Genomic DNA, 22071 nt, shown 5'->3' with positions numbered 1-22071 from the left:
CAAGGCATATGGGAAGTTGAGATTTACATAATATTTGCATTTGTCCCACCTGCCTGTCAGTCACTCACAACCAGAAGACCCACCTACTAAGGTGGGTAAGGCAGGAAGTGCTAAAGAATGGGTTACAGAAAGAATTCTTAACAAAAGGCCTTCGTGTATCAATAGAGTTTGAAAGAAGGGTAACACATATTTTGTCAAAGTTGAAATTCGACTTTGGGAGGGATGAAAATAACTGCGACATCATAACTCCTCACTTTCCGAGACAGCTATTGGGAGGCGTCCTTCCATCTTTAGAAAGACAGACAAAGTGTGAACGACTTCCTCTTGTGATCTAGGTGGGAAGTCTAACCTGAATAAGAGTTTAATTCTAGCACATTGGGTGGGGTAACATAAAGGACTTTGTATCTTCTTTTGTGGTGCTTTCATACATTTATTATTTCAATACAATCTTAGGTTAAAATTATTACATTTGGGAATATAATACACACAGTGAAGACAAAAATAATCCATAAGCCTAACACTTGAGACTACCTCTGTTAATATTTTAATGTGATTTATTGATTTGTTTTAAAGGAGTGATTTCCAGGGCACAGCCCACACAATCCTACAGTTACAGCATTTACTGAATAAATCTTTTTTTTCCTTATTACTGTGGTCTGTGTCCTTCTGCTCTTCCATTTTGTGATGATGATAAACCTGTGAGTACTGTGTTCTGCCTGAAATCAGTCTGTGGCCCTGGGCAGGGGCGCTGTGCTTTGGGTGACCTCTCCCGTCTTTCAAACCTATTCCATACTCATTCTTGGAGGAACAACTCACAGTACAGAAGTTTCTCAGTTGCTCTTTGTATGGAAGTGCAGCTCATTAACCTTGCTTTCCTCTTCATGTTCCTTCTCTTCTCTTGCCTCTTCCCCTTGTTCGTCAATTTCTATTCTTCTCTGTTTCAGCAAAACAATATCAGTCAAGGTAATTGATGATGAGGAGTATGAGAAAAACAAGACCTTCTTCCTTGAGATTGGAGAGCCCCGCCTGGTGGAGATGAGTGAGAAGAAAGGTGGGGCAGCTGCTCCGGGCGCGCCCAACAGCTCCTTGCTGGCCTGTGGCACCCTGGACGCCTGCGCTCTTCAAATGTGACTTCAGCACACATGCCCCTCCGCCTATGTAACAGGGCATAGAGCTCACCCGGGCCCGGCCTGTAGTCCAGTTTTGGCCACTCTGCGCACGATGGGTCTGAGCTATCCGTCTCCAGTGCAGTCCATCAAGCCTCCATTTCTGGGAAAGTTGAGGCAGATGCTTGTTATGTCAAAATGAAGCCACCTTTCTGATTTCTCTTCCTAATTCGGGGTACCTTCTGACTGCTCATTGGAGCAGGAAGAATTGGTGAATGTGGTGATTAGCAAAGCAGACTTATTGGGGGGCCAGCTGAGAGCACCCAACATGCCCTTTTACATACTTCGGGAGGTCCATGTGTTGCCCGCGCTCCCTCCATAACATCACAGTAACATCCGGCTTGGTGAACACCCAGCATGAGTGTGTGACTCCAACCATTTGTTTTGCCTTTGTCTTGTGTTCCCACAGGAAGATCATTACCATTAGAATATTTGACCGTGAGGAATATGAGAAAGAGTGCAGTTTCTCCCTTGTGCTTGAGGAACCAAAATGGATAAGAAGAGGAATGAAAGGTGTGAGAGTATACAAAGACATACCAGCGAGAAATTGTACTCTTCTCTCTCCGTGTCTCCCTACTCTCACACTTAACTCTCTCCTCTTCCTCCGCTTCCCAGTACTATCCTTCATTTCCCCTGAAGCTTTAGCAGTTTCACAGCCCTTCCCCGACTCACCAGTGCACCAAGCTCTGCCCATTTTCTCCAGGAAATGCCAACTAACCTTGATTGAAACCAGATTTAGTAAATGCTGGAAGAGATTTCTGGAACTCAGAAATGACTATATAAAAGAATGATTTATGCATTTAGTTTCTCACTAGTTCAGGGATCATTCTCAACTTTGGTTCCAACTATTAAATCTCCCCCAGAATGTCAGTGATAAGACCATTTCATTCCTGTTAGCAGTGGCAGATGAGTTCAAAGACAACTTGTAGGACATTGCAAAAGAATTAAATACTTGGATGTTTTCAGAGGACCCAGGTTTCAAAATAATATTTAATAAGAACAAAGATCCTTGAGGAATACTGGTATCAATAGTCTAGTGTTCATTTGGACACAACGTTGGTTATATAAGTAAATATGACATTTAAAAGGGACCATAAGTATGAAATCACAGTCCATTTTCTTAGGAAGGCTATGGTCTGTCAGTTAGAATTTAGTCCTTGCTTAAGGCCTAACTAGTCTTATGCACAAAATCTTTCTTTCCTTATAGAATTCACAAATTCCTAATATGTATAATGAAAAGGAAAAAAAGAAGCTGTATCCTCATAACTAGGCTTTTTTGGTTGATTTGTTCTTATAGTTGTACCATTATTTGGATAAAGAAAACAATTTTTTGTTCTCTTTAACCATATCTAGTGTATATGGCCAATATTTGAAGGATAAGAATTTTCTATCAGCTTTAAAGAAAATTTTTTATTCTGAGTAATTATGACTTCCTATGATTATCCTGTATAGTGGCCCTTTTAAAAGAAATCCTACTCATTTAATTATTTGCACAAAATGAGGATACTACATGTTAATGGCTCTTATTAATTGCATAGAAATAACTGATGATTAGATGGACCACTTTGCAAGAAATTTAAACTTTTACACATAAAAAAATCAAATATATAGGACTAATTTCTATATAGACCAAGCATTTGGGGGAATTGAACTAATCCCATATTTATAAGAACTCAATGGCCTCAGAGTCCACCAGAAAAAAAGAAATTATGTTCCTGACTTGATCACCCTCAAAATGGTAACAGGCACCTTTGGAATGATGGAGAGAGGAACGCTGAGGACCCATTCTAATTTGGCCCATTTCATATGCTCCATAGACCGAGGGCAGAAGGAAAAGGAACTTGAGAAAATTGTGCTGGGTTCTTACAAAGATGGGATCAACAGTGCCTCATTTACATACAAGAAAAAGCACTTAACTTCTAAATGAATTCCTCCAGAGCATTGTCTTTTATCTAGAAGGAGAGCGCCTTGGATACAGACCTTTCCATTGTCATTTTAATAGAATATGCCCTCATGTAACAGGGAATTAAAATTCCTTGATAGTACTATCCAGTTTTGCACCAGCCAAGTGGATTCTTATCACTATAAGTAAATTACTGACCTGTTTCAGAAAGTGTCCTCTAATGCCACCATTATTAGAGCAAAAATTGGGCCTGAGAAAGTAATTGTAACATTCCTATCTACAACTCATGAAGTCCTTTATTTGATACATTCAGTCAGGTAGCTTTCACCAAAATAAAGTGCTGCATGCAGAATAGTCTGAGATCAAAGCACAAGACCTGAAAGAGAAATTATGTTCCCCCCCCACCACCACCACCATGCCTTGTCAGTTTCCATGGAACTTTGTGTCCACAGAAGCATTCTGGTTGTCCAGTTATACTGTGCAGAAGTCATAGATGATAGACAAACAAACACTAATTCCTGGGACTTGAGTTTTGAGGACTAAAAACAAAAAAGCATCCCTCAAGGGCCAAAATACAATGCCAGTAGAACCTACAGAAAGAGAACTTTACTTATCCAAAGTGTCCTTCCAGGAAGGGTGGCCAAAATAAAATATCACAAGAAGTTTTCTCTGTTTTTATTGAATGAAAGATAAACCTGAGATCCTGGATGATTTAAGACTTCCATTTATGTTGAATTAACTAACTCCCAGGCAATATCTCATGAAAACACCCACTCAAATACAGTTTAGGATTAACTCTATAAGATGTTTCTACTATACTTTGTAAACTAGGTATGTTTTATATATATATATATATACACACACTATGTAAACATATATAGTAATTTTCATTAAATGTCAAGAAATAATATACAGAAATATATATATGTACATATATATGTGTATGTATGTGTGTGTGTGTGTATATATATATATATATATATATATATATATATATAGCACATTTGCAGAAATTAGTGTTGGGATTTATTTGGAAATATTCTCAATGCCCCAATTCTCTGGGCTGTACCAATATTTTATCAGTGGCTCCCTACCACTGTACACAGATCTGCCTGGATTTCTTTCTGCTGATATTCCTCTTACTTTCATTATTCATCTGGTCTCTTATTCTGTGTTTGTCTTTGTCTGTTTCCTTCACAGCCCTGTTATTGAATGAGCTTGGTAAGCATTTCATTTCTTGCATTTCCTTTCCATTTTTCTAGGTTAATTTCCATTTCTGTCAAGTGGTACAATAGCTTTCTGACTTTTATTTCTATTGATTTACTAGCAAGATTATTATATAGGGCCATTGGCCTCATTTTTGTTAAGGTCAGATAGTTTATATTCCAGTTTTAGTTTAGTATAACCTTTTTTAAAAAATGAGTGATTTCTTAGGTATGCACAGAATTAAATTTGTGCACTAAATCCCATAATTTTTTTTAAAAAAAATAATGATATGTCATGAACCCATGTTTTTAAATTTTCTTAATTATAAATATAATATGGCAAGTTTTTACCCTTCACATGGGTTGTCAGATAGTCTGATGTCACTGGTGTTTGTTATTTAGAGTGCGAGTAAAATAAATTGTAACACTTCTTTTTTTTTCTTTTTTAGGTGGCTTCACAATAACAGGTATGAATTTTTAAAGTCTAACGACATCAAATTTTACTTTTTACTGTCTGTTCTCACCATATAGTGTATGAATTTTTACAAAATCATTTTTATTTTAATGAAGGAAAATGCCTGTATGGTAAGCAATATTTTTAATGTCCTTTATTTTCTTCAACTACCCTTAAAACCCAATCTTATGTAACCTGTATTAACATTTAGATGTAGCCCATGGCGTGTTCTTGATAATTTCACAAATTTAACATTTTGCGCATTGACAATGTATGTGTGTGTTGTGTTTCATAATACACAAATTTATATGGAGACCCTGTGCTTGTTCACATTTTGACACTGGTCACTTTACGAATGTTCACATAGCCCTGGTGATGTACAATGTACCCGGCTAAATGTTGCAGAAAGTACCAGAATGAAATAAGACAAATGCTGGCCTCAAAAAAAAAAAAAAACACAGGAGGTGACATCCAAGGCTCCCCCCGAGGCCCACACTCGGGATACTGATAGTGCATAATACACCCTGTTGGGAGGAGACAGAGAAGTCCTTCCCCATTGTCCCACCTCACCAACATGAACAAACCCCTTTTGGGGGACTTATGTTTTAGCATTATTAACACTTATAGATTAATGAGTAGTATTTCTGCCCCTTGAAGGGTACTACGAAATGCTCTATGAAAACTCAAAACGCCCATCAGAAAGTTTAAGCCCTTAAATTCAGAGCGGTGCTCAGCCTGTGTTGATGGCATCATTGAGCACAGTTCTAAAGCTATTTTCTTGTGAACAGAAGGAAGGTGTTTCCTTACAACCTTCTCTCTCGATATTTTCTCACCCTTTTGAAATCGTCTCCGCAGATTTCGAGCGGGAGGTAGATATCGCACGTCCAATATACTGTGCAGGTATCAGTATCCTAGTTCTTTTTTTCTGAAGTCAGAGAGCTGAACACAAAAGTTAGAAAGGAGATATTTCCAACGATTCTAATTTTGAGAATGCTGTGATGGGAGTTGGGGGGAGCTTAGCCCACTGTTAATATAAACGCATAACCAAGTAGTTCCAACCTGATTCTGTCCAAAGTGGAGTTTTCTGAAAGTGAGAAATTTTACACAGGCTTTTACTGTCCACTCCAGACAAAACATTTAATGACAAAGTGACTCGTAGACTCTCAGAGACACAGAAATTGCAAAGGATAGAAAGGTTGAACAGGACAGGTTCTGGTAGAGGATTTCTTAAATCAGAGTCATATGAAGCTCTGTCTCCCAGGCCAAGTCTCCCCAGTTTTGCCCTGTTTTTAAATCCAAATGCAGGGATTTCCATTTATTTCTAATTTTTTTTAATCTTTTCTCTCTCATCCGTCACTTTAACTCATTGAAGTCTTGGAAATATTCTGATTCTGTCACCCAATAAGGTTGTTGTCCTTGTGGAATTTGAGGAAGGTAGAATTTTGGCAAGTTGAGCTTCATGGCTTCCTTGAAGTCTTTTCTTTTTAAAAAGTCTACCACTGTACAAGTAAAATGTAGTATCTGGCAGCACCTTCAGCCCTGAACAGCCTGGTAATGAGAGCTTAAGTAAATATCCCCAGCTGTAGAATGCCTTGTTAAAATGCATTGAGGTGTTTGGATGTCTTCCTATTTTCTTTATCATCGAATATGTCAGGATTTTGCTTTTAGGGCTGTCCTTCCATATCACTTGAAACCTCATCTCTTTTAGTTTCTAGGTAATTGCATCCCAGTGTTCTTTTCCCAGAACCTGTTCCTATAAATTTCTAGGATAGCTGTCCAGGGATGCCCAGCGTCCGCCGCCCTGGACAGGGCAGCTTGCATCCAAGAGGGCAGAGTCGCTTCTGAAGGTGCATTTCATGCACTCCATCAAGTTCTTTCTTATGTCTGCAACTTTGATCTGAAAAGTAGTTTTTTGTGTTGACATTATCTCCTCCCAAGACTTGAAATCGATACTGTTAGAACAAGAGAAAGTTCCAGAACTCTCTGGGAATCTCTACATTGGCCTCTCACTTTGTGTGGCCTTTCTTCTCCTGGAGAAGTCCGGATGCCCGGGATCTGCTCTCTCTGGACGCTACCAAGGGAAATTCTGAAACTTAGGTCCACACAGTCAAAGCAGCTGTAAGTCCCAAAGGGCTTTTCTCTGAAGTCAGTTTGAGGCTTTGAAGTCAAGGCTTTGAGGCGTAGGGGTAGTGGAGAGGAATTAATCTAGCCTTTGGATTTTTCCAATAGCTTTTATGTGGTCTTGTGCAGCTGACTGTGAAAAATCTACAATTGAAGCAGGGTATATGGAGATTGAAAAAACTGTTTGGTCCCCAGCCCAGTACCTATATTTCAGAGATCTCATTAGCACTGGCCATTAAGTTCTAGAGGTACTTTTGGAATTTGTAAATCTTTACCTGTTGTTCCTAGAGCTTCTCTCATTGAAAGACTCTTGTTTGGACCTATGACCTCATTCCCCTTTGACCCTCCAGACATCCCACAGGATAACCCCCTATACACTATAGCTCATCAGAGTTTATAATGCATTTCTTATTTATTGTATCATTTAATTCTCAACCTTATGGAATAAGATGTTACTGTCCTTGCTTAAAGGGGAAGAAATGAATGTGCAAAGATATTGATGAATCTTCCCACATCACCCATTCATGGCTCAGAGCCTGGCCTTCTGACTTTAAGTCCAAGGCCGTGTGATGACTGTCCCAATCCAAGCACTTTTATTTCCTTTCTCTGAACTGCTTCATTCCATCCTGCATCGTTACTCCTTTTCCACTCAAAGCCAGCTACTCATGAATACCATCCATGTGAATGCCAGTCAAATGAGAAACCAGGGGACCCCCAAATGGGGAAACTATGGCACACTAAGTCAGATGTTTTTAATACAATTAAGTATCCCGGCTCAGTTAGGAGAGGAGAGAGGCACGTTTGATTCCCCAAATAGGCAGCTGTAGAGTTCCCTAATTGTGTAAAAGTATGTAACAGTCAATATACCTCTTTAATTTTCTTTAACTTACTTACTGATTTGAGAGAGAGAAATATCTATTTCTTTTTCTACTTATTTATGCATTCATTGGTTGATTCTTGTATGCACCCTGACTGGGAACTGAACTCATAACCTTGGCATACCACACTGACACTCTAACCGAGCTACCTGGCCAGGGCCAATATACCACTTTTAAAAATTACTCGTCCAATCACATTATGCTCATCATGTAATAGACTAAACAAGGCACATGGAAGGAAAGCAAACTATGAAAATTCTTACAGTTAAATAGAAACACTTCAGTCACTCCAGTACATAGGTTAGAGGAACAAATCCCCTTCCAGTTCGGCTTCATTTTACAGTTGAGAACTTGGTCTCAGAGAAGAGAATTGTCTTGGCCAAGTTTGGACAGCAAGCATTATGACAGGTTTGGCACCGAGTCCCCAATCTCCTGATTCCCAGATCAGGTCTGGGTAGCTCTTAGTAGAAGCCAACAGCAGGTGGATGTGGAAGTCAGCTGAACCAAGAATTTGATGAAAACCCTAGGCCTAGGTAATCCAGACAGTTGCTGTGACCGTGGTGCACCCTTGCAAAGCATGCCAGTGAACACTGCATTTTCCCACTCAGAATGCCCAGGAAATGTATAAGCATGTTCTCAAATGTCATGTACTTGACCCTCAAGCCTGTTATGTAGATATAGCAGGTACTACTGGCCCCATTCCACATTGTGAATAAACTCAGGTAATGGCCTGCTCTAGGCGGTGTTGCTGGCACCAATAGGAAAGCCAGGCTACCTTTCATCACACCCAGTGCTTTCCATTGTTTCATGATGCCTCTGGAAGCAGCAACTTAAAGGGCATGAATATTCCATTTCAGGAAGTGGTGGCAATCTGGCTATACCCCTACTCTGGTGTGTGTGGTTTATTCATATAATCTGGTTTGGCTTGTAGAGAACTTGCCCCATTCACTTCTCACTTTTGTAATGTACAAAGGCGTGACCTATGACCACTCAACCCCCTAACACTGCTTGCAATGTGTGCATCCCAGTGTGATATTTAGCTTACTAATTCCACAAAGCTCTGCTAGCAAACCAGTGCGATCTATCCTGCTCATTTTCTGCCTGTCCCTTCGCTAGGCCAACCTGTCTTCAGGAAAGTTCATGCTAGAGAACATCCGATTCCCTCTACTGTAATCACCATTGCAGGTACTCATTTCATTGTGGTCCTGGAAAGCCAATTTAATTAATTTGAAGTTAACTGTCTTCAAGTGTTCTTTGGGTCTGTAGACAGCAAAGAGATACCGCTTAGCCCTTGTCCTTCTAAAACATTGCTAAACAATGCAGTGGCTTCTCTGTAGCTGGGGGTTATGGCAGATCAGCAACAACACACAGCCCCGTCAGCACAGGCCGGGAGGCAGGCATGGTGGAGGGAGCAGCATGGACCCTCGGGGACCATATTTCCTGCAAAGCTTACTGCTGCAGCATGGGTCTTTCATTCCAAGTATGGTGAAGTCTCTTTGAAAGCAGGGGGTACTGCTACCCAGAGCCTGCCTTTCCTGCCTCCAGCCAACACAATGTTAGCCATGTGTGCACAGATGATAGGACATCTGTGGGGTTTCTCCAGAGGAGAAGGTTGACAGGGAGACTAGAGGATTCTACAACCATCCCAGACCTCCTTTGGTTCAGAGCCCAGGAACCATCTGCTGCCCTGTGTCTCTGGATGAGGACGTGAATAGTCGCTCCTCTGTGGCCCCTTGTCAGCCGTGGCAGTAAAACACTGCTACCTGCCCCAATAGACCCTTCTTCGTCCCCACCTCCCACGCCCTGACTCGATAATCATGACACCCAGCCCTGACTACAGAGTTGTTCCAGAATATTCTTCCTGGAAATGAAATTACCAGTCTCCTTAAACTCTTATCAAAGAGGCCAGCCTAGGGCTGAAAACTAACCAGAGGTCTCTGCTCTCAGACATTCAGCACAGATCAGAGTCAAGGATTACAATGACCTGGAGCAAATCGTCCCACCCTCAGCTTGGTAATCCTTTCCAAATTTGACCTCGTTTGTTAGGACTGAATACTGTAAATGCATTAAAGAATATCCATAGTGGCTCCTCAGGCACAGACCTCCCATGGAGTCTGTTGTTTTCTACTAGGGATCACTCTGACCCCTTCATGGCTCACAGCGCCACTGCTTCAAAATGCAGCCTGAGCCAGAAGCATCAACAGCAGCTTTGGCATAGCCCCGCTTTGTCCAGATCCCCGGCACCTGCCAGCCTTTGTTATTCATCTGCAAAATCCATTACTCCGGAGCAGGGAGGTTCCCATACTGGTGATGTTATCACAGGACTGTTTTATGTCCCATCTATACTGATTTTAAGAGTGGCTGTTAATGACGCACATGATCTTTATGGTTTATTATCAACTTGTCAATAAAACAGGGTGAGTTTGAAAAGTGTGTATGTATAGAGAGAGACACATGGAGAAAATTGGTTTTCTCTGAGGAGCAAAGCTAAAGCCACCGGATGTCATCACTCTGCAGAGGTAAGACAGTGAAACCGACTCGACTGGAGTAAATGGACTGCATTTGGTCCAACCCTCAAAGTGGAAAGGAAACAAGCGAAATGGATGATCAAAAAATGCTGTTAAACTAGTTCCCTTTTCATTAAAAGGCATCTAAACGAGGACACTGGAAAAAATGGACTCAGCTCTCTCCTTCGCAGTGTCCAACATCTGCACCATAAATGCTAGTGTCTCAGTATCATTACAAAGCACTAACAGAATTTGTCCAGCTGCCTTTTTTCAGCTCCATGTAAGTAGAATGATCTCTTAAATGTTCATGACATTTATGGAGTGGAATTAGCTGTGACCCAGGACACTACTCCTTTGTGCTTTGACTTCTGTCTGCCTGGATTGCCCCTCCTTGCCCTGATTCTCCCTGCAGAGTTAGCTGCTCCTGCGCCCTTGTCCTCAGCCCTTACCTGGCTGCCCTAGAAGCTGTGCCATCTATACACCTTGCTTTCTATTAGACCATGAGCCTCCGGAAAAGGGAGAACAGGGGCCTTCCGTGTGCTGATGTATTGTAGGAGCACAATGATGTGTGTTACATGAACAAATCATCTTCATATACAAAGAACAAACAAGAGGCTTTACTAACAGTGAGTTGGAGAGTCACACAACAAATATTTATTGAGCACCTACTATATTTTATCCATTGTAATAGGTTCTGGGGGTCATAAGGACAGTTTGAAGAGCAATAAGACATATTGTTCTGCCTTGGTAAGTTTACAGGCTGGATATTTGTATATAACGATGATTTAAATATTTTTAGAAGGACTTACTATAAAGTTAGAGCAGTTGCTCCTAAATAGGTCAACTAGGATAAATTAAAAATTCCAACTAGGATAAATATCCAACTAGGATATCTTATGCAAGAAGAGGTAGGGTTTTGAAAAAGAAATTGCATTTAGCTGGATGGAAATAGGGAAGCTTTTTCAGGTGGGTAGACAATACTAAAAATTTGGCATTAAATTCAAGTCAAATTTGGAGCAAGAGTAGGAAGTAATGGAAACAACATGCTTGGCTTTCCTTTAGGTTAGTATGAAATCTGTTGAGACTATTTCCTAAATTTTCATCATTCTCATACCTCTTTTATAATATTTGCCTTTGCTGTACAACTCTGCTGTTATTTAATTTACTTAATGTAATTTTTAAAAATTGCTGCATACTTGTTCTTTACTGGATTACTTCTGAAAAGAAAATTTTGTCACTAACACCAATGGAAAGCTAGCATCATTCATCAGCAGTAGCAAATAAGGTTTTTAAAAGTTTAAAATTTTAAAAAGTCATGAAATTCTAACCACAAGCTGGATATTTGTATATAAAGATGACAAATGCTGTCTGTACAGTCAAATGCTCTTTGCCTGAGAACTGTTTCCCTTTTCTTAAATGGCGGAGACCCAAATGTCAGGAACTAGGCGCAGGCCCCACGGCACCAGACTAAGCACTTCCTCTTGACCAGAAGGACTGAGGGATGATTAAAAAGGGAGTAACCGTTTTCACTCACTGTGTGATTCAAGTTCATTACCTACCACGTCCATGTATGTTCCAAATCATTTCATTTTGTGAAATGTGACCTTAAACCATGCCTCCACATCACCTTTCTTTTGTAATTTCTCAATTTTTTCTACCAAAATTGCCTTGCACTCGACTAAAAGCAACTTAGTATTTATAAGTAAACTACAGAAAAGGTAGGGGGCATAATAAATATTCTTCCCCGGTGGCTTTGCAATCCAAATAAACATCTGAGTTATCGTAGTTCTTCTTCTGAACAAAATAATTCTAACTTGATGTAAGTCTCCAAGGCATCCATGTTCAGCCAAGGCTTTGAACAAGGACCTTAATATAACTGCTGTTATGAAAAGTACCAATAACTTTATCCTGGGTTCAAGGAGTGGATGGCAATTGTAATCAAAACATCACTGATTTGCGCACTGGGTAAATTGGACAGCACATATGTCAGCCCACGCCCTTAACTACACACACATAAGTTCAAAGACAAATCTTAGGGATACCAAGCAGAACCTTTTGCCTTCCCTTGGGTCATAACTTTCCAAACCTATGTTTAAAAAGATTACCACTTTACAGTTAAATTCCATCCCCCTGCACCTCTCCTTTGCATCTGCTAACATTCAGCAGTTTCTGGTCAGTCCAAAATCACTTCTTTTTAGTTTCTATCACATATCCTCAAGGACCCTGTAATCACTGGGGATAGGAAAGCAGATTCTGAAATACCCTTTTAGGAATACACTGTTGAGTGAGTGCATACTAAAGAATTCACTGATATGCCACATTCTGCTTTGGACTTCTGCTGGTTTTGACACATGGCATGTGGAAAATGCTAGCCGTGCCTGTGGCCCATCTGCTCTGTCCCTCCATTGCCCAGCAGGGAACGACTGGCCTAGGAACCAGTTGTTGCAACACTTGCTAGAGCATCAAATGGAGCCACCAGAGCAGGCCCCTCAGTAGAGGAAAGCTATGTGTCTTTGGAGGCAATGGGAGATGTGGACTCCGGCAGAAGCTAATGCCTAAATGCAAAAGAAAGGAACCTGGACCAGAATTCCCTCCCTTTCTGCGGTCTCCTCCATCAGTAGACTCTTACTGCAGGCAGTTTGCCTGGACAGTTCTAAAAGCAAGGGCATCAGGGCTGAGGCCATTCTGTACTGCTGATACTGCTGATACCCCCTCCTTGGAGATGAGGTGTACTCAACTTGACTCTTACGGGAAGTGGCTCATCTTGCTGTAGCATCCCGGGCGCAAAGGATAAAGGGCTGAGTGGTTACAGGAATAGTGTTTGTCCTTCACATGTGCATGGCCTTTTCAGTCTGGGATTTATTCTAATGACCTTCACACACAGAGAAACCAACTGTGAGCTTCCCCTCATTAATGGACTCTCAAGTCCATTAACATTTTCTCAGCACCCCTCAACCTCCTGGAGTGTAAGCTACATGGTAGTTCTGGAAATAATCATGCATACGTGGTGAGTCGTTTTAACTCCCCAAAGGCCTCACCTTCACCCTCCCTGTTTACTTTAAGATTAACATGGTCAAGGTCTTCCTAGCACATTTCAGCTTCACACCACAGACAGGAAGCCCTGAAGCAGGCATCTTACTGAAACACAGTATGATGTTTTGCTTCTTAACCTGCAACAGGGGCTCCTGGCAAGGGAGAGGTTGTGGTCAGAATTTCCCCTCCATCATCTCTTTGGCCCTGGGACATTCTCTGGCACCTCTGGAAAATCGAAAGAAAGAGGCCAGATTCCTTTGAGTCCATTGAGTCGCTCTCACTCTTTGAATTGTTTTTCCTTTTGGTCATATGCTAAAGGAATGTGTACAAACAGCCTGGTGAGCAGGCATCAAAGGGGACAGCTGGGTGATCCCCGCTGCAGGCAACTTGCAGGCAGAGTCTTCCTCGGTGATGTGCCCCTGTAAGTTGTTTGCCCTGGTCTGCACTTTCACACACAGGACATTATACATAATCACGTGCTGTCATAGTGATATGCTGCCTGACACACCAAGCATCTCTCCAGTACTCCTCTCCGGCCTCATGATTTCACCAACGGACTTTCAGTAGGTCATTAGGCCTTCCTTCCTCCTTGGTTTCCTGACCCAGGGATTTCCAAGTAAAACAGAGCGCACTGCTCACCTCCTTGCCCTTCCCTTTCACAGAGGAATGTGACGACAAGCAGCCGCTGACCAGCAAGGAGGAGGAGGAGAGGCGCATTGCAGAAATGGGGCGCCCCATTCTGGGGGAGCACACCAAGCTGGAAGTGATCATTGAAGAATCCTATGAATTCAAGGTATGCTCACCGGAGGGTGGGAGGCCAGGGCTGTCCTGGGATGAAACCCGTTCCTAGTGTCAGATCCATCTGGAAAGAGAGGCAGATGGAATCTCAGGAAATTGCTCATGAATGCAGTGGCCTTACGAGCAGAGTCGGAATTAAAGAGTTAGTAGGGAATCAAGAGTTCCCACAAACCAAGCAGCATCAGAACCAGGGCGTAGGGGTGTCACCCATCACTGGGTCAGAGTGGGCCCAACGGGAGGGCTTCGTCTGAGGAGGTAGCAAGGCAGAAGCAAAGGTGGATTCCAAGAGAGTGTTATGTGTAGAAGAAAGCAAGCTGTATGTCGAAAAGCTAATCTACTGGAAGCAAAACAATCATACTGAGATTTAGGTGGCTTTTGTAGGTGCAGCAAATCAGGAGGCTTCTGTTTGGAAGGGGAGAGGCAAGCTCTCCCTGCGGAACATCCCATCAGCTAACTGCCATTTATATTTTGTCATCCTCTTCGGATCCCAGGACACGTTAGCACAGTCCTTATACTGAAGGTACAGTGCCTGTGGCCAAAGAGCTTATAACTGTGCTGATAAAACTGGATTCCCAGTTCTCTAGATAATGACAGCTATTTTGCAGAATTTAAACAAAATGGGCCTTGGGCCTCAGGACTTTGAGCTGCAAACACCTGTCATTCTGTAGCTGCTCCCCCAGCCCCTAGCCCACCTCCCACCCTGTGGCAGGCACATAGCCCGAACATCTGCAAAGACTCCAGCAGGGCCACACCTTCATTCTGTGGTAGGACACGGAAAGGAGCGTCCTTCCTCTAGCTATCCAGAACTACAAATCCAGAACACAGCAGCATTTTCTCCCCTCTTTTTTTCTAAAAAGCACTCTGCTTCTGTCTGGGAAACCAGAAGGAGGATTCCAAAAAGGAGAATCAGGCCACCAACTTAGAAGTCTCAGCAGTTTATCGGGATTTTCCTTTTCTGTGGCCTCTTTTCCTTTAGCTGAGCCCATTATTTTTTAAAATGTAGTTCACAAATTGAGGTGGCTGATAGAAGGCAGGTGAAGAGGGAAAAATGCTTTTGCAATTAAAGTAGGTTTTTGAAATGATAAAAATGCAATTAAACGTTCCCCTTCAGGCAACTGAAGCGCTATCTGTTAACTTTTCCTTTCACTCATTCCCCTAAACAAAGAGGCAGCAGAGGTCAATTCCAGGACCAGTGCTTTCTAGGCAGACCCCACCAACACAGCTCACCTGTGGTTCCAACTGGAACCAGGCTCACAGCACGCACATGACTGCTACATGCCTGAGCTCCCTATAATGACAGAATACAGACATCTCAGGCTGCCCGTGTCCATGGACCCACCTGCCCAGAAGTGTCCAACTTCACTCCTCCTCATGCACCTTATTTTCATCTGGAATTAGAGGGTCTGGTGCCCCTTGCTGTAGCCGGAATTCTGTGGCTCGGCGTTTCTGTGTGAGCTTGTCTTCCACCCCTCCCAGGAAGCTGGTGGGGAACAGTGTGTTCTCTCCCTAACAGGACAACCCCCAACCCTTCCCTAGGGCCGTGGCTAGGAAAAACCATCACAGTACCTTCCTACAGGAAGTGTTGCATTGGGTATGGGAGTGCAGTCTCCGAGACAGCAGTGCTCTCTGGAGTCTGGAGCGCTCTCTCGGATAACCACCCTAATGATCTGAGCACTTCGAGGTTCCCCAGGCCTTGCTTGGGTGGCGAAGTTGGTTTGAGCATTGTCCCATAAACCAAAAAGTTGCAGGTTCGATTCCCAATCAGGGCACATACCTAGGTTGCAGATTCAATCCTTGGTCAGGGTATGTACAAGAGGTGATTTATCAATGCTTCTTTCTTACATCCATATTTCTCTCTCTCTTTCTCTCTCTCAAATCAATAAACATATCCTTGGGCGAGAATTAAAATTTTTTTCAAAGTCCCTTTACATAAGTCAGTTGTTTTGGGTACTTATCTTCCTAGAACAGTTTCTATAGACTACTATTTCCTCCCGTCTCATCCAAGTTCATCAGTGCAGTTACTGCTCTCAGTAGAGGGCAGCCTGGAGGTAGCTTTCTGGAGTACCCTCAGGCATCAAGTTTGATATTACATTATTCCTTTAAGAAACTTCTTTTTCTAGACCACAGCTATTTTAAAGAACTTGTTTAAAGGTCTCAAAACTGCAGTAAAGTCCCAAATCTGGGTGACACCTTACAGTGTCCCACGCTGCTTTGCCCACCAGACTCTGGTGTACTCATGACTGAGGGCTTGGCTTTCCTTAAACCCACCGCCAAGGGTGAGGTTATAATAGCCGCTTACGAGGCTAGGGTAGTGAAGAATGAATCACTGGCATATAGGAAACCTCCAGGTAACTAATGGATGGCAATGTCCAGGTTCAAGTGTCTAAACTTCAGATTCATCTGATTCACTCCACCTCCTCCCATAGGTCAAAAAAGGACACATATGCAAATGAAGTCCTAGGACGAACCCAAGCTATCCCAGAATTCCTTAGGGTTATCATGAACTAAAGTTTACAATATATCCTGAGTATTACATATTTATACGTTTTAAGTTTGGCTTATCTCAAAACTTTGTTCTTTAAAGATATTTCTTGAGGCAAGTCTGCATGCAACTGTTAGACCAATTTATCTATTCAACAGTTTATCTCCAGGTGATAAACCTGGGATTCTCTGCCTGGGCTTGAGACCAAAGAGGGCTCCTTAGGAGAGAGGCCTGTCCCGAGTTTCCATTACACTTGGGAAAAATCAAGGTCATTTCTCGTTACACTCTGGGCAGAACTCTGAATTGGCACCAACCAAGATACTCATCAGCCTAGAGTGCTGGGTGGGCTGTGGCTGAGTCGAGAGAGAAAAGGCAGATGCTTGTCATATAATTCAAGTCGTGGTGGCCAAGAGCAATGACGGCGACAGCTCTCATCAGGAGCACTGGCCGTTCTCCACACAAGGCTAGAGGTTGAAAGGTCACCGCCTTAAGGACAAAAAGGCTGGCAAAGAATAATTTTAGAAATACAGAGCGGGCCAGTTGGAGATGAGCCCTCTCACGTTATCTCAACATTTCAAGTCAGTTCGAAAGACTCGTTGAACTAACACACTTGACATTCTCATTTAGCCTTGGCCCTCTGTACAGGCCCCTCAGATTTTTTTTTTCTTTTAGTACCAGTTAGCTGACAACATGCGCTCTCTCCCTCTCTCTCAAACCATAGTCAATTCAGGTACACTGCATTCAACTTATAGAGAGTTTGAGCTAAGACAACATGTTTTCTGCCTCTTTGCAATTAGTGGGAATTCGAGGCTGCCCTGGCGGTAAGTGTGGGTGTATGGTAGACCAGCCAGTTTGGTAGTTCCTCTGGGAAGAGCAGCCTCACGTCCTGGACATGCCCTTCTCCCTGTAGTGGCTGTGACGTGTGGTCGTGCTTTGGATGCATCTGTTTCCTTAGTTTTCTTGCAAATGCTTGGCTGATGCTATTGTTACGTTAAGTGACAATTAGAAACTAGAAAGAGCTCATTGTAAAAACCAAGTGCTCCAAAAAGGTCAAAAGAAAAAGAGGAGGTTCAGTGTTAGCAAAGTGGGGTGGGGGGGCCTGGGAGGGTTCAGTATAAGGTGAAATGCAATGTGCCCTAAACTATATGAAATGATACCTTGTTTGGGGCTTTCTTGTTTGCAGTAGGAGTAGGGTGAGAGCAAATTCTCTTTGACGGCCACCAGGCTGACAAGATCAGATGCAAATCCATTCATGGATGATCACACAGCAGCAGTTTTGAGGTTCTGCTATCTGGCTGTAATTTATTGGTAAACAAAAGTATGATAACAGTTTTTAGTTCTATAATCTATCTTCCACATCCAGTTATTCACAGATATGGAACTGCTGAGCAAAGCATATGTTAATTCAGTTGCAGACAGCACACCATAGATGAAGCTAGTCAAGAAGCAAGTCCATAAAGCATTCAGGGGCAGGGACGGGCTTTTGCAGCATCTGCGATTCTGAACACTGAGGCCATTCTTCATCGGCCATTAGGCGGTGGAGGAGGCTTGTGTTTCCTACAAAGAAGTTTCCATCCCAGTTATGTTTCCAAGGGAGGACTATGCCTGTTTGCATAATCATAACAGTGTTTGATGTCAATACGGTGGTGCTGAGCCGAACATCTGCTACCCTTTATATAACCCTGAGGTTTCAACATCAACAAGGTCTTAGCTTTTCCAAGGCCTAAGCTAACCCAGAAGTTCTTCTCTTACCCTTTTCATCCTTTTTAGAGTACTGTGGACAAACTTATTAAGAAGACAAACCTAGCCCTTGTGGTTGGGACAAACAGCTGGAGAGAGCAGTTCATTGAAGCCATCACCGTCAGCGCGGGTGAGTGCCTTTCTCTGCATGTGATCAATTACGATGACCCGGGCTGAGCTGACTTTTCCTGCCATGATGACTTGTCCATGTCAAAGCACCAAAGAACTTCCATGGTAAAAATTCAAAGAGAAATAAATGTGTGTGTAGCATATATGCACATTTTGGAGACTAATTTAGACTTTCTAGATTAAGGAAATGTCCTCAGACATGACATTCTTCTCATCTACATTGCTTCTTTCTCTCTGGAAATAGACAAGATAAATTGATAAGCCTTTTTGTGGCTCTCTCTACCGGGTAGCCAATCACAAGGCTTTGTCTGGAAAATCCCCTGAAAGCAGAAGTGGCCACACAAAGGTCAGAAAGGACACAGCAAACTCATAGGTGGGACAGGCTGACCTGAAGACACCACTGTGACCATCTGTGTCATTTTACACTTGCTTCCACAACGTCTGACAAATAAGTGTCTGTACTCGCACTAGAAGTAGAAATAGAATCACATTCTGTTTCTTCCTGTCCAAGCAAAGTGCAGAGTTTTATTTAGGAAAATCCTACAAATGAAGTATTTTTCAAACTCAGGGAGCCAGAAACCCAAGGGAATTAAATATAGAAAAGAAGTGTCCCTTTCCTGCACTGGCAAACCTTGTCCACCCCGTGACTGTAGAGGGAAAGATAGATGGGAAAGCCCCTCTCGCAGGTTCACGAAAGCAACGGTGTACTAGGATTTTTTTTTTAAAGTTCTCCTGCTCCATCTCCACTGGCTCTTTTCCTTCAAGGTCCCTGCAGGCTCATCTTCTGTTACAGCTAATGAACAGAGCTAGAGTTTTCTGAATAGTGGTTCCCACACTGTGAAATGCGGAAACGGCACCACCAGCAGCTGGGCTCTGACTTCGCACACTACGCCCTCCTTCCAATCTGCCACAGAACAATTTGACAGATCTCCCAAACACGGTGGGAACAGAGGGTGGTAAACATTTTCGTGCCTGTTTATTATTAGGGTTGTTTATAATCATACTTTGTTTTCTTGCAATTGAGTCTACAATGGAAATTTATGGATATTAAATGGTGAGTAATTGCTTAGGAGAATAGATTTGGAATTCACATGCAAATTCTCATAGGGGGAAGGGGAAACGCTCAGTATTTTGACTGCTGTAACAAAATACGATAGACTGGACAGTGTATAAGCAACAGAAATTTATTTCTCACAGTTTTAGAGCCTAAGAATTATAAGATCAAGGCACTGCCAGGTTTAGGGTCTGGTAATACCCTTCTTTCTGGTTCTGTCTTCTCTACATGTCCTCACATGGGGAAAGGGATGGGAAAGCTCTAGAATCTCTTTTATAAGCACATTCATCCCATCCTGCAAAGCCTTTACCTCCAAATACCATCATGTTGGGAATCGGGTTTCAACATATGAATTTGGGAGGGACACAAAGCTTCAGTCTATAGCACTCTCTCATTATGGCTTATGTTTTCTATAAGTCTGAGATAGGTATCTAAGGCATGAGTTATACTCATTCACAGAGAGAAAAACTAAAAGGACGAAGGTAACCTGAATAAGAAACTGTTGGTGAGGCCAATGGTAGAAGAGATGAAAAATAACCAAATTATTTTATTATGGGCTTTGACATATCAGAATTGAAATAGCAAAAGCAACCTAAGTCTTAAGGAGCCACTCCTAATAGTTTCCAGGTTTCCTTTGGCTAAAGATACATGAGCATCTGCATAATGGTCATGTGCTGGGTATGATGCATTCATTTTTTCTATATGTCAATCATTGCCCTTGGTAAGAGGGATAGGATGGTGAGTGGAACAAATACCCCTGTCATAGTAGAGCTTACATTCTAACAGTAGAGACAGCAAGTAAGTAAAATAAAAAATATGTATGGTGGTGAGCTTATGAGAACAACAAGCTGTAGAGAGAGACAGGAAGTGTGTGTAGGAGCTGCATTGGACCATGGCCAGCTAGACGTGGTCAGTAGATGCATCAGTGCCAAATTTGCTTTTCTAGTATTGGCGTGGTTTTGTATTGGGTCATTCACACATTTTTTTGTAACTCTCAGGGACCAGGGTAACCATTTTATGACCAGCCTATGGCAGTGGAAAAGGGTTGTTTTAAACAGTGAGAGAGATTATGCCGCCAACATGACCACAGTTGTGCCTTTGATCCTGGTCAGAGTAGGTACTCAGAGAAACAACCATAACAATGCTCTACTTCCTTACTTTACAAATGGGAATATTTTGCTGTGCAAATGTTTTTACATATTAGGTTGAATTAAGTCCTTTCAAAACCCTGTGGAGCAGATGTGTTAAGATTATTCTTACCTTCTAAGGAAGAATCTGAGCCTCAGCAAGGCAACACCGCTTTGCAACGTAACGCAGAGCACTGACCCACTAACGACTAGTCCAGTGTGCTCTCCATGGCCCCAAAGAGCAAGAACCATCAAAGTGAGAAAATTGCTCTCCACCCCTCTCACGGGATGATACTCACCTGGTCACCTGTCCTGGTGCCCTGCTTTTAGCCCTCTTGTGGTGGGACCTACTCCCACCCAGACCCTTTGAAGAACTGTTAATGAATGACACGCAAAACCTCTTGAGTGCTTATTTGCCATTCAATACATTGCGTTTTTATGTTTCTAAATGATGGTTAGGGATTAAGAAAAAATTGTTTAGAAATTTGCGGGCTGCTGGGTAAATTGACGTTATTTACAATGTGAAGACCAAATATCAGAAAAACAAACCCATATTTTACAGGCATGAAATTGCTGAGGGGCAGTTAGAAAGCTGGATGTTTGTCATTAGGATTCAATTTAAGCACTAAAGAATGCTAATTTTCTTAGGTTGTGAAATGGACAATAAAATTGGTAAAGCTGCATTTATTAAAAACAAGACTTTGATTGGATTTTAAGATTTCATGGCTAAAAAGTTGCGAATCAGAAAGATTTGCCTTATTAAAAATATTAAATTGCTTTTCAATGGCCCTACTGAGAGGTTATTTCCTGTGCAATTTTCTGTGCAAAATTAAGTCTATATATCTTAAACAAAAAATAATAATTTTGTAAGTGGGATTTTGCTCCTGTGTCTCACTGATTCTATTTAAACTAGTTTCAAGGTAGCCCCTAGTGGTCTTCCTGTTCCCCTGTTTACCCTGAATTTCATAGCTCAGTAGCTGGGCCTCCTACAACCACAAAGTGTCTGTAAATCAAGTTCTTATTGTTCAATATTTGAAGAGTTAAAGGATTTATGAGACTCCAGAGACTAGGAAGGGATTAAGGAGCCACATCCCAGCAGTTCTCCTATCATTTCCTGGGAGGAACATGCTGTCGGAAACGTACAAGTCCAGGCCAGCACCCACCATCAGGTACTCTGGAAATGCATCAGCTGGTGTCCATCTACATGAAGCTAGCATGCACTGTGTGTCTGGTTTGGATTTCCCCCAATGCCTGTTTCTTCCCACTGTCTCTGCCTGGGCAGAAGGGAGGGTTGGCTTTAAGAAATCATATCCCAGCCAGCATACAAGGGAGAATACCTGAGTCCGGGAGAAGGGCAAAGAGAAGCGCTAGGTCAAGAGAACCAGATGATGGTGCCAATTCCACAACAAATGAACTGCTGTTCTTCATGCCTGCCTTGGGCCTAGAGAGTGGTTGTAACTCCGGCATGGGGTGC

The 22071-nt window shown here is 42.3% G+C and overlaps 1 protein-coding gene across 9 annotated transcripts in view; it reads left to right on the top strand.

Moving 5' to 3' along the window:
- The window catches only part of SLC8A1 (solute carrier family 8 member A1), a 298466-nt gene that overhangs the window by 236041 nt on the left and 40354 nt on the right, over nt 1-22071 (top strand). For 3 of the 9 annotated variants that reach the window (XM_037066477.1, XM_037066478.1, XM_037066476.1), the window contains exons 3-7: nt 945-1051; nt 4270-4290; nt 4724-4741; nt 13930-14060; nt 18318-18417. In XM_037066477.1, the coding sequence (XP_036922372.1) occupies nt 945-1051; nt 4270-4290; nt 4724-4741; nt 13930-14060; nt 18318-18417 (377 nt within the window). Of the gene's footprint in view, nt 1-944; nt 1052-1575; nt 1680-4269; nt 4291-4723; nt 4742-4844; nt 4860-8843; nt 8913-13929; nt 14061-18317; nt 18418-22071 lie in introns of all 9 variants that reach the window. The other 6 variants (XM_037066483.1, XM_037066480.1, XM_037066484.1 and 3 more) reach the window with 4 other exon arrangements.

Source organism: Sturnira hondurensis, unplaced genomic scaffold, assembly GCF_014824575.4.
Source record: "Sturnira hondurensis isolate 20B ecotype Veracruz unplaced genomic scaffold, ASM1482457v3 Scaffold0016663, whole genome shotgun sequence".
NCBI classification, from domain to species: Eukaryota; Metazoa; Chordata; class Mammalia; order Chiroptera; family Phyllostomidae; genus Sturnira; species Sturnira hondurensis.
This window is presented reverse-complemented; position numbering and strand designations above follow the sequence as displayed.